The sequence below is a fragment of the Mauremys mutica genome, chromosome 12 (genome assembly GCF_020497125.1).
Source record: "Mauremys mutica isolate MM-2020 ecotype Southern chromosome 12, ASM2049712v1, whole genome shotgun sequence".
Taxonomy (NCBI): Eukaryota; Metazoa; Chordata; order Testudines; family Geoemydidae; genus Mauremys; species Mauremys mutica.
In genome coordinates, this window is record NC_059083.1 from 68,477,476 (window position 1) to 68,490,423 (window position 12,948).

Genomic DNA, 12,948 nt, shown 5'->3' on the forward strand with positions numbered 1-12,948 from the left:
TGCTTTGATAACTAGGGTCCCTGTCTCCTGGGGCTGTCCTTGTGCATCAGCTGTTCAAGAGGAGGCCAGCTTTGGTTGTGGATGGCGCAGAGGAGCAGCTGGAGGCCAGAATGGCTTTCAAACGTTAGGCTGACTTCCTGTGTTCCTTTTCCCCTCCAATCTATGACCCTCTTCTGAATTCTCTCTCTTCCCCTCCTTCTCTATCTCACAACCCCTTTCCCCACCCCTATCTTTTTCTCTCTTCCATCAGTCACACCCTCTCATCCACAAGGGGCTTTGGAGTCCGGATGCCTGGGTTCTATTCCCAGCTATGCCACTGACTTTCTGTATGATTTAGGGCAAGTAACTTCACCTCTCTGAGCCCTGTAAAATGGGGGTAAGTTCTGCACCTCCTTCCCAGGAAGCATGTGAGCCGTAATTCATTACTGTCTGGGAGATGCCTTGATCTCCTTGGATGGAAAGTGCTAAAGATGTGCAAGTTATGACCATTTCTTTTCTCTTCTGCATCTGCTAGCCAGTCCTCTGTTAGTACCTCTTGGCTCCTCCCCCTGTGTGGTACCCTGGTTAGGCGCTATCTGGCACTCTGGAATGAAGAACTAATTTGAGGAATTCTCCTCTGTGCCGAGAGTTAAATCTCAGGAATTCTGCCTTACAGATGTTGACAGCTGCACCCCTGGGGAGGGTGGGGAGAGAAGCTTACCTCATCGCAGCTCTGCTTTTCAGTCCAGGCGTCTCCAGGCCACTTTCCCTTGACGATGCTTTGGTAATGGAATTTCAGGGGGCAGGGGGGCTGTTTGAGCTGTGATTGCTGCTAACCTTCACAAACAAGTCTAGTAGGGCCCCTAGGATCCTCCTGCTTGTGTCAGTGGAGGGAGAGGTACAGCAATGCTCTGTGACGAAGGGGCAGTGGCTTCCAGTGTGCAGTCAGTAGGGTGATCAGATGTCCCAATTTTATAGGGACAGTCCCGATATTCAGGGCTTTTTCTTATATAGGCGCCTATTACTCCCACCCCAGTCCCAATTTTTCACATTTGCTTTCTGGTCACCCTCGCAGTCAGCACATCTGCTTATGCTGCTGCTCCATGGATCCAGGTTTGAATGGGATCCCTTCTGGGCTGCTGTTTTGAAGAGCGTGGGGCGCTCTGTTGATGTCTCAATGCATCCGGCTTGGCTGAGAAGAAATTTTCTGTAGAGAGTTTGTTGAAAAGTTTGGGGCTGAGGTAAAAAGAGAGTATCATTCTTTTTTCTTCTTTCTAGGGAGGTGTTCTTTCCCTTTCACTTCATCACAGCTCCATCTGCTGTCTCATTCGCACCTGGAAGAGCCTCCCATCTAACTTACACCAAATCCGCCTACCATTTTAAAAACAAGAAATCAAACCTCTAGTAGAGTCACTGTGCTGTATCTACCTGCACATTACCTGTCGCTGTAGCTCTGTCCTATACTCACATGGGCCTTTGGAGAGTGAGCCTCTTAGTATGTCTTGCTGATAGTGCATGCAACCAATAATCATGTGTTTTTTAGAATTCTTAAAGACCCCGTCTTTTTAGCAGGCATTTTTCCTTCAGCAAACCCCCCTTCCAGCGTCAGGCATCAGCTAAAGTGGATGGATATAAACTCCAGAAAGTGGAACTGACCAGCCTAATTCCTCTGCCCAAGCTGCCTATAGGGCAAAAAGTAAACAAACAGCATACATGATGCAAAGTAAATGATTGATTGATTGGTGCCACAGAAATGCCCAATCAGCACAGATGTAAAGTTGTTTGACTCATTTAACATGTTGTTTTCGGTAAAAAAAAAAAAACGAAAAAAAAAGGTAAGGAAAATTTTATTTATTATGTCTGTCATTTTTATTTTGACCATGCCCTTTTAAAATCCCCAACAGCCTTTCCTGGAACCTCCCCCCGTAGGAACAATTCCAGAACATTAAGCTAGACAGCATGAGGGCTATTTGTAACAGAAGCTTGCTGCTTTCCAGGCTTCTTCTGTGCCATTAAAGAGCAATTTGCTTTGAGAGTGACTCTGTAAAACTGGCATAATGGGGTTCCGTGTTTTGTCTCTGTGACTCAGATCACATATAGCCAGTTCACAAGTAAAACATTATTATTATTATTTTTTTAACTGGCAGTCCTGCAAACTCAGCCTGGGATCTGAGAGTCAAGCTGGGCTCTTTTCTTCTCATACATCATCACCAATAAAAAAAAAAGTCCCGTGCCAGTGACGCCCGCAGTGAATCTTGTGCAATCTAATAGCCTTCAATGGCGGTGCACAGGTGTAGAGCATGGGAATTTAGTAAGTAACTCTCATGATGATGCACAAGTATGAACGGAACCCTTAGCTATGCTGGCTCTGCAGGGGTAATGGCGGGGGGGGAGTAAAAACTTATTTTTGTTCTTTATATCAGCAGTTCTGACTAAACACCCCCAGGGAGCAGGTCTGTTGAGTAAGGAGATGTCATGTCTATAGAGACAATCTTCAGCATAGAACTGTGCATTAATGTTTGCCTAATACTTTGAAGATGAAAAATTCCTAGAATAGCTAATTATTCTGATTCCATCTAGACCTCTCCAGTCTTTTCTCTGCTGTGGGGACTAGTTACGCTAGTCAGAGTCCTCTGCAAACAGCGACTTGAAGACCATTTTGCATTAATTAACCTATTTACAAAACATTTTAAACTGCAATAATTAACACAAAGAAAACTGCAATTACTTGGTTTCCTTTTCATTATAATTCTCCTAAGTAAATGAGTCCCTCTCCCATTCTACTCTCTTGTTCCCCTAGCGAGGGTCATCTTTCCTGCCATACAGCACATCTGTATTTCGTATGGCATCTTCCTTACAGATTTTACAGAGAAACTGTGAGAGGGAGAAAAAGAGAGATCTTAAGAGATGGAGAGTCAACAGGAGGAAGAAATACAGGGAGGCCGGCACAGATGTCAGGAATTTCAAGGGAGGAGGCGCTCTCTCCAGCAATGCATGATTGATCCAGCAAATTCTATCCATGCTTTGGCTAATTATTCCACCCTAAATTGAGAGTGGCTGTTTTAGGGCCCAAATTTCCTATATGGCTCAACACAGAAACTCAGTGAAATATAAAACACTGGCTATATGGGCACTTTGAAAGGGAAATGGACCCTCAGGGAAGTGGCATGGTGCAGTGAGTGACCCAACCTGACACCTGATTGCAGGGGAGCGCAATGGGCAAAAATTGGTCTAGAAATGATTGATTCTCCACACATACACCCCTTTAACCACCTTGTCCTCTTCCTTTCATTCTTACTTAGCACATGAATTCCAGAGATTTTAATCTGCTCTCAAACCCCGAGATGAGAATAAAATACCCCGTGTAGGAGGAAAGAATTAATTTGAATTCATCGCTGGAGAGAGTTGGGAGCTTAATTCATCAACTGTGTGATGCGGGGCAGGGGTCCTCTTCCTTTATATAGTTCTCCACACCCCAGATTCTCCATGGGGGTGGGCTAGATTAAGGGAATGTGGGAGACAATACAGTTCTACATTCACAACCTGTGACCTCAGCCTCTGCCCTAGTAGTAAAAATGCCAACCATCTGGTCCGTGGGCCATTCCTTGGCAGCAAGAAGCGGGTAAGAAGCTCAGTGGCGGAAGCAAAATGTACCAGCTCGGCACTTTCCAGGCAGCGGACTTTATAAATGGAGCGTCCCCATAGGGGAACCGAACAGAGGTGCCATCCCGTTGGGTGAAAGCGACAGGATCGCTCCTGCTGCTCCCGCTCTACGTAACAGGAGCTTGAGGGGCTGCGGAGATGCTGGAGATGGGGTGTGTTGAGCAGTGGTGGCAGAGGGAACGGAGGAAGAAAGGACTGCTGGGCTAGAGGCAGGTCGGGTACGCGCAGGTCAATGCAGAAGAAGCTGGAGTGAAAGAAGACGACAAAGGGATGGGTCAGGCGCTGGCTTGCTCGCAGGGAGGTCAGTACCGATGGGTTGGGGGACAGGCAAGCTCTGTCCTGTCCACATACAGGATGCTCTAGAAAGGGCTGCTGGATGTGCTTCTGTGCACAAACAGGAGCCAGGAGCGTGGGGAAGAGTGGCCACCCCAGAGCCAGATTTGGGGCCCAGGAATCCCCTGGCCAAGGAGGAAGGCTGAACCCAATTTGTAGGAGAGTCTCAAATTTCTCATGGGACCATGGGGTCTGCCACAGTCTGAGAGAGTGAGGGGATTTGGGGGCTTATATCCATCCCTCCCTGCAGCCACGGATGGTCCGTAGGGAGCGATTAGAGAGAGAAATTAAGCATTGTCCTGCAGGCACAGGTAAGCTGCTATGGAAAGAAATTGAGGGTCTAGATCAGGCAGTGACCAGAGTGGGGCCTGTAGGGCGAACTTGGTGTGTGATTGCTCTGCTTTGCTCAACTGAAGAGGTAAAAATTCAGCCTCGCTTCTCAATGTTCTCTCTAAGATACAGGCAAGGCAGGGACTGTGGTGTCTCCGGGGAACCCTGACAAGGTGGGGTATTTCCTCTGGCAGCTAGCGGGTTCTTTTAATTCTTCAGACCAGTCACTGACCTCTTTCTATATCCCTCTGTCTAACCGTGCTTGCTGTATCATTGATCTGACTGTGCAAAGGTGGCAGGTGTGTTCTCCAGGGGTAACAGATGGGTCAGGCAGCATGTGTACAAAATGCTAGCTGCACCCCAGCTGTGGACATGTTCTCCCACAGACCTGAGTGTTCCCAGAGTTTCTCATCAGAGGGCTGCATGTGTGATCCCTGTCTCAGCTGATGCTCCTCTCTCCTGCTCCAGTGGAACGAGTTCTCCCATGCAGCCTGCATTCATCATGCAGTGAGCAGTGGTTGTGGGAGTTCTGCGCTGACCGTCTACTCTTCTCTCTACAGAGCTCCTGGGATCAGCCAAGCGACTGAATGTGAATTACCAGGACGCGGACGGGTGAGTGTTTCCTGAATCTTCTCATTCAGTCTCAGTAATATGTTGGCATGAGCCGGTGGTGCCTCTGGGCTGCTAGCATCCTTGGCTGTACTAGGCTGTGGGTTTAGGGTTGGTTTAACAGTAAGAGGACAGTTGGTGGGTTTGATGTAGTGTGTCCTCTTGACCAGAGATGCCCATTCTATATATTACTGACCAGAGATGCCCATTCTATATATTCTCCAGCATGTTAAAACCTCCTCCCTGCTTTGGAGAACTTTCCAGGACCAGAGATGGGCACAGTATGGTGCCTGCCAGGAGCAGAGCATTTGGGGTAAAAGCCACTCATGGAGCCTGGCGGAACTGGCACCGGAGCCCATTAGGAGGAGTGTTAATTCACGGTGCTCCCCTTCTCCTTGTATGTGTTCTATAGGCTCCCTTGGAAATTACTCTCTAGCCCAACCCGTTATTTATATTCCACCCCCTCTCCAAAATCTTCTGTTAAAGGACCAGCTGAGCTTGCTAAATCACAACATACCTGCCTATCTCACCACTTACGAAATCCAAGCACTTCTCAGAAATGATACTGAGTGAAGAAAACCACAAACGTTACACAGTCAATGTAATATAAACACACTGTTCTTATCAAATGTAAAGATATTTCATCCCCACCTTAATTCTTAATTCTGGTGGCAGTTTTTTATGTATTATATTTGTTACTTAATTTCCGTACCTTCACGTTTTCTTTTAAGCGTTAAATGGGAAACATTGTCAGTTAGAGCGTTTAGCGATGGACCACTAGGATTTTTTGGTAAAGTACTTAGGATGGCTGTTCCTTGAGAATGAGATAGATGAATAGGAAAAGTGTAACGAGAAATGGTAAGTTATTGATTTTTTTGGTAAAGATGTAGGCAAGGTTGATCAATCTGTGTCAGACCCATTATGAATGTCCAGAGGAATGTTCCCTTTTCCAGAAGGGTTTTGTGTGATTGTTTTGAAATTGCTGATGAAAGAATCATATTTCTTTTGGGTCAGAGAGAAGGTGGAGATGGTATGAGGAGTCATGCATTTCATCAGACTTGATAAGAAGAGTGTGTGTGTTCTGCTAGGAGAGCAGCATAAGGTTTTACGGCACCCTTAACTATACACTTCCTCGCTTGGGGTTTGTAAACGTTGGGGGAAGTGAGGGTTTATTTAGCAACCCTTAGGCTGGTTTTTGAAACAAAGATGTGTTGACTTCGGAATTTCCCAGGTTTTTCAGTTTTGTCTTCCTCCTTCCCTTCCTTCTTACTTTTAAATGGAGACAAAGGTTTTGAATTTGACATCAGTGAGATGGCCAGATCACTCGATTGTTAAGGAGTGAACAGTGCTGGCCAACGCAGTAGAAGCTCCAGTGGGGGCCTGCTGTGGTCAGGACACACCTGCAGAGATGCCCATTCACTAGGTAGCTAAGCTAGCCCTCCGCGGCGTGGCCTGTCTGGACTCTGATTACAAGTGAAAGTTGCTTAGAGCTCAGCAAATGTGTGTCCCCGAGCCAGGACTAGAACCCATTTCTTTGGATTCCACCGCTAGCAACTCCTAGCCAAGTCGTCAGACCACTGTGGTCCCAGCTGTCAGGGCACTCGCTCTCTCTCTGGGCCCTGTTCCCTCTGAGACATTCCTATGGATAACGAGACCATGCAGTGACCAGAGGGGGTATTTCAGAATATTAGGAGATCTAACTCTTGTACCTGGCATGAGCCAGCCACTATGGTTATGTCTACACAGCCTGTGGCAGCGAGCCTCTCAGCCCGAGTCCACAGATTCAGGTAGCGGGGCTCACGCTAGTGCTGTGCAGACAGTGCTTTGAAGTTGCGGCTCAGGCTTTGGAGCCTAGGGACGGGTGAGCTTCTGAGCCTGAGCGTCCGCTTGAGCCACAACTTCAAAGTGCTGTCTGCACAGCTATGTTGAGAGTGCTAGCATGAACCGGGCTGGGAGGCTTGCTGCTGCGTGCTGTGCAGACGTACCGCATGTGCCTGGGGTGAGGAAGGAGCTTCCCCGTGGGCAGGTTACCCCAGAGTTTTTTGCCCCTTCATCTGAAGCAGCTGCTGCTGGCTCCTGTTAGAAACGGGATCCTGGACTAGCGGGGCCCCTGGGCTGCCCTGCTGCGGGAGTAGCTCCGGGATGAGATGCACACAAGCTCCTGCGGTGCACGGGGCCGCCCCAAGTGAGCTCACCCGCTCTTCGAACCTCGCAGGGGAAAGTTCCGTGCCAGCCCCAGAGCGTTAAGGGAGCGAAGCTCTGAATTCCCATGCCGCTCCCCATGGGCGCTGAGCCTCCCTTGCTCAGACACAGCCCTTCACATGAATGAAGCAGCCCGGAGCAGGGGGAGCGCAGGGGAAGGAGGGAGTGCTCTAGACAAACAGGCCTCTTTCACAGCCCTGGAACACAGGGCTCATTCATTCTAGCTGGCCTCACACACTCTGCCATGGGCTTCTGACAGGGGGAGAGCCAGCCATGCTGGCAGTGAGACTGCAACCATGGGGGGGCAGAGCAGGAGGAGGGGTTAGGCCAAGAGGGAAGTGGGACGGACGGACAGATGGGGACACACACGCACACCCCGAGAATCGCCTGGAAAACTTGTCCCCTGGCCAAACCCCTCAAGTGCTGGATTTTCTGCCTGCTTGTCCTGCTGCTGCCCAGAGAGCAAAGCTGGCCCCAGCTGGACTCTTCTAATTGCCCCAGCCTAGCTTGTTCCCTCCCTCCCTCCGTCTGTAGAGGGCAGAGGCAGTGTTCGGGGAAGGGGCGCTCCCACAATAAGACAACTCCTCAGCACCTGCTGCACACAGACCTCTTCCCTCACAGGTCCCTTGAAAACAGCCGTGAACCCGGGGGATGCAAGGAGGTGTTTTCTCCCCATTTTGCTGTCAGGAAAACCGAGACTCTGAGAGGCAATTTGCCCAAGGCTCAGTGTCAGGGCCGACAGGAGACGGATAGAGTTTGAGCACAGCAGCAGGACCTCTACCAGTGTGCTACGCAGAGAGGGTGCTCTGACCGAGGACGCCTCCGAGACAGGGATTTGGAAGCAGGTGCTTCCCAGGGCGAGGGATTGCTAGGAGTTGAGTGAGAGTTGGGCTGGGTCAGGCTGGGCAGCTGTAAATAGAAACAGATGGGGAGGGTGGAGAGAGAAAGCACTGCGTGGATTGCCTTGGACTGGGAGAGCTTTTCCAGTAGAAAATGTGAGGGGGGCAGGATATAGTTTGACATATAGGATCAGGTCAGTCCCATCTAACTCAAGGCATTTGGCAGAGCGTGTTCTGGCCTTGTGGAGAAGCTGCATCCCCTCTCAGGAGCTGTGCACTATGGGCCTTGGTCTAAACTGTTCACAGACAGCAGCAGGAGAGGTGGTGGAGTAAGAGAGAGAGGCCTGGCTGGTGTCACCAGCCATGTAGCGAGTGTGCCAGGTCTCAGCACCTCTCCCTCAAGTGTCTGGTGCCGGCTTGCTTTGGGGTCTCGTGGGACAACCACCAAGTCTCCAGGAGCCAGTGTGAGAAGCTTGTGGGGGGAAGAGTCCTGCCAGCTACGTCGTGCCAAACTCCTCCATGGCAGAGCCCTGCTGAACTCAATGGCTTTACACCAGAGACCTGGTGTATGTAATAAGTGGAGGCTGATGGAGAACTGGGGTTTGCCCCTGTTCTAGCAGCAATGTGGCCAGGAACTGTGGGAGTGCCTGAGCTGTGGAGCAGCCTAGACCGAGACCAGCTGCCTGGAATTGGAAAATGCAGGCGCAGTGGGAAATCGGCTCTAACCACTTTGCATTTGGAGAGAGGAGAGAAATGGCCCCCTTTGCCCTTGTGCAGGGCTGGGCTGGGCTGGGCTGGGCTGGGCTTCCAGGGCGTGGAGCCACAGAGTTGGCTGCTTCTGAGCCCCTTGTCTTTTGCTGTTCTCAGGTTCTCAGCACTGCACCATGCGGCCCTGGGCGGGAGCCTGGAGCTCATCTCCCTGCTGCTGGAGGCACAGGCCACTGTTGACATAAAGGACAGCAATGGTAAGCAGCTGGCTCACCTCGGATTGGGGCCCCTAACTGCCCTCCCTGCTGCTCCCCCATACCTCCAGGAGGGGACAGTGTGTCTGCCAGCCTACCTCTTCCCCCTCACTCCCCGTGACTAGGAGCACCCGTCTGCCTGCGTAAGGTGGAGGTGCCCTCTTCCCGCCCCCATCCTGAGGGAGCAGTGCACCTGGGACCCCTCCCATGGGGCAAAGCGCCCGCTGTGGGCCCTGCTTTGACCTCTCTTTGCTGTGGTGAGCGGGATTGGGAGATGGCAGCCGTAGAGTCATCTCCAGCTCCTCACCCTGGGGAGCTCCATTCACATTGAGCTGGGGGGCTGATCTGGAGCCTCAGAAGGGGTCAGTGTGGTGCTCGACCCCCACAGGGAGCTCAGTTCCTGGGCTTCGTGAGGCCTAGCTCCTGCCAGCTGCCACCCCGGGGCTCCCACATCGCTAGTATCGGTGTCATGCTGAGAGGTGGCCCCTCTTGGCCTCCTCCTGATCTTGCTTCCCCGCAGGAATGCGCCCGCTGCACTATGCTGCCTGGCAGGGGAGGGTGGAACCAGTCCACCTGCTGCTGCGGGCAGCCGCCTCGGTCAACATGGCGTCACTGGACGGGCAGATCCCGCTGCATCTGTCTGCGCAGTACGGGCACTACGAGGTGGTGAGTAAGGGAGCCTGGGGAGAGAGGTGACAGGGGCTGTGGGAGCCCAGGTGCCCTCAGCAGCACGTGCGCCAGGGTCCCGAATCTCCTGGTGCCCCTCACCCGGATTTCCACCGGCCTACTGGTTTGCAGTGTGGTGACATCGTGTCAGTTAGTGGTGACGTAGCATTGGGCTGCCTCCAGGCTTCGGCCTGTGATCCTCTTGCCTCACAAGAGACCCAGACTCAGCGTCCGGCGTGACTGCTTCCTCCCGGGCTTGGACGGGAGGGACAATCTTTTTGGGGAGGCCCTCGTGCCACTTTCCCACAAACCACCCTGGAGGGGACTCGGCCCAGCAGTCCTGCCTGGGAGGGGAGATGCAGGCAGGGGGCGGTGGAAATGGGGAAAGGGAGCAGGCCTTTCAGAAGGGGACAGGGTGCTCTTTGACACAGGCACCAGAGAGCACCCCTTAGGCTGCTGTCCCAGCAGGGCTCTGTCCAAGGGAGGGGTGGAGGTAGGAGCCGTAGGGAGAGGGGAACAGTTGAATGAGGGTGTCAGGAGGCTGCTTGCTGGATGGGGCATGATCACCAGCCTGCCTGCGTTGCCCCCTTACATGTCCGTTACTCCTCCGCAGTCAGAAATGCTGCTCCAGCACCAGTCCAACCCGTGTCTCATCAATAAGGCGAAGAAAACCCCCCTGGACCTGGCCTGTGAATTTGGCCGGCTTAAGGTAAAGGCCGCAGCCTGCCGGCAAACTGCGCAGAGCCGCTCTGTTGCACCGTCCTGACTGAGGCATTGTATTAGGGCCCATGTCTCTTCCCCTTCGCAATAACAATACTACAGGGAACTGGCCAATGCACCACTGCCCTCCACTGGATGGGATCAGAATTCCTCGGTGCATGTCGTAGGCCCTGTGGTGCTAGCCACTGATGGAGGTTCTCCCTTAGCGTCATGTCTTGGGGCAGGAAAATCTGGGTTCTCTCCCTGCTGTGGCTGTGAAGCTCAGTGTGACGGCCAGTGCTCTGTTCTTCGATAGCTCCTTCCACCCCAAAGGGTTTTACAAACAGCACGTCCTCCCCTGAGCTGAGGGAGGAGAGTGTCATTAGCTCCGTTTTACCCACCTACAGAGAGGAGCCAGTGAGCAGAGCCTGGACAGAACCCGAGTCTGCAATGAGCCAGTGGCAGAGCCCGGATAGAACCTGAGCCCTCTGCTCCCCAACCCCCATCTTTACTCTGCTCCCATTTAAGTCCAGGCTGGTGGCGACCAGACAGGCTGAGCCTTCCTAATCTCCACAGGCGCTGAGGGGGCAGGCTCTGCACAGCTGTGTTTGCAGGCCTGAGATTCCAACCTGGCAGGGCTCGAGGGATTCCTGTCGCGGCTGCTCGGGACAGGTGCAGAGGCTGCTCTGCATTGCTGGGCGGGAAGGCTCCCCCCACCCTGAGGGAGCTCAGCAAGCCTACAGAAACGCACCCGTGCCATTCGCTGCTGCAAGGGGGCCTGGCCAGTGCAGCCAGCCCAATGGAGCAGCCACGGACTGTTTTGCTCTCACCATGGGGGCTGCAGGGGGCCGTCTTCATTTCTGTAGTTATAAATAGTGCAGTAAAAACAACCCCGCTCCAGGCATCTGGGCTGCCCCAAGATACCAACAATTCCCCTTCTGTGTGGGCGTCTCTGGCGGGCCAGGCCAGTGCACACTTGGGCCCCGGAATCCCTGGCCTTTGGGCCACTGTCTGAAAGGGGGGTATCATGGGGAAAGCAATTCCTGTCTGTGGTGACTGCTAGGGGCTTCCTGGAATAGCTGGGCTCTGCCCTTCTCTGATCCCCACCCACTGAGGCTCTCTAAGCACTGGCCATGCACGTGGGGCTGGATCTGGGAGGGGATCCTACCCTTTGGAATGGGGCCACCGGAGCAATCCACTGGCTGCTGCAGGGCTCCTGGGGAGGGTGGCGGGGGACATGGTGTTCATGTGCTCTCCTTTCCACGCTCCCCGTCATTCACCCACCTCTCGCCCACCCTAGGTTGCCCAGTTGCTGCTGAACAGCCACATGTGTGTTGCGCTCCTGGAGGGACAGTCCAAAGACACGAGTGACCCCAACTACACCACCCCTCTGCACCTGGCAGCCAAGAACGGGCACAAGGAGATAATCAGGTAACGCACAGCACTGCAGCCACTGGCCTCGCCCTGCCCCAGGCCTGCCTGCCGGGAGTGTCCTAATCTGCACAGGCCCGACCCCTCCTGCCGCTCGATTCCCAGAGATCCCCACATGCTGCCCTTTGCATGCCCCACTCCCAGCCTTGGCGCTCTTTTTCCATGGGGCTTCGGGCCTTCTACCCTAGAGCCCCAGCTGCCTGGCTCCCTCCAGCCCTGCCCCAGACCCCCTGTCCATCACTGGTCCCATTGGCTGCCTGGCTCCCCCCAGCCTGTCCCAGACCCCCCTGTCCATCACTGGCTGCCTGGCTCCCCCCAGCCCTGCCTCAGACCCCCCCTGTCCATCACTGGTCCCATTGGCTGCCTGGCTCCCCGCAGCCCTGCCCCAGACCCCCTGTCCATTACTGATCCCATTGGCTGCCTGGCTCCCCCTAGCCCTGCCCCAGACCCCCCTGTCCATCACTGGTCCCATTGGCTGCCTGACTCCCCCAGCCCTGCCCCAGACCCCCTGTCCATCACTGGTCCCATTGGCTGCCTGGCTCCCCGCAGCCCTGCCCCAGACCCCCTGTCCATCACTGATCCCATTGGCTGCCTGGCTCCCCCCAGCCCTACCTCAGACCCCCCTGTCCATCACTGATCCCATTGGCTGCCTGGCTCTCCCCAGCCCTGCCCCAGACCCCCCCTGTCCATCACTGGTCCCATTGGCTGCCTGGCTCCCCGCAGCCCTGCCCCAGACCCCCTGTCCATTACTGATCCCATTGGCTGCCTGACTCCCCCAGCCCTGCCCCAGACCCCCTGTCCATCACTGATCCCATTGGCTGCCTGGCTCTCCCCAGCCCTGCCCCAGACCCCCCTGTCCATCACTGGTCCCACTGGCTCCCTCCAGTTCTCACCCTATGCAGTTGGAATTGACATTTGGCTTTGGTATCCGGTGAACCCAACCACCTCATGATTTTACCCTGGCTGAGACAGAGATTTACCCTGCCCCACCCCAAGCCCTGGCTCTGCCTGCTGCCCAGCTGCCTTGCCTCACTGCCCACCCTGTCCTCCTGGCTCATAGTGCCCACTTGCTCCTTCTGAACCACCACGGCTTATTCCCCCCACCCCGCCCCCAGGCAGCTGCTGAAAGCTGGGATTGAGATCAACAGGCAGACGAAGACGGGCACAGCCCTGCACGAGGCAGCGCTCTACGGCAAGACGGAGGTGGTGCGCCTGCTGCTGGAGGTGAGCTGCAG

At 53.8% G+C, this 12,948-nt stretch overlaps 1 protein-coding gene across 7 annotated transcripts in view; it reads left to right on the forward strand.

The window, feature by feature from the left end:
* Positions 1 to 12,948, forward strand: part of CASKIN2 (CASK interacting protein 2) — a 147,119-nt gene that overhangs the window by 121,798 nt on the left and 12,373 nt on the right. For all 7 annotated transcript variants that reach the window (XM_044982720.1, XM_044982721.1, XM_044982719.1 and 4 more), the window contains 6 exons: positions 4,866 to 4,917; positions 8,823 to 8,920; positions 9,438 to 9,583; positions 10,197 to 10,292; positions 11,583 to 11,713; positions 12,829 to 12,937. In XM_044982720.1, coding sequence (XP_044838655.1) covers positions 4,866 to 4,917; positions 8,823 to 8,920; positions 9,438 to 9,583; positions 10,197 to 10,292; positions 11,583 to 11,713; positions 12,829 to 12,937 — 632 coding nt within the window. The remainder of the gene's footprint in view (positions 1 to 4,865; positions 4,918 to 8,822; positions 8,921 to 9,437; positions 9,584 to 10,196; positions 10,293 to 11,582; positions 11,714 to 12,828; positions 12,938 to 12,948) is intronic.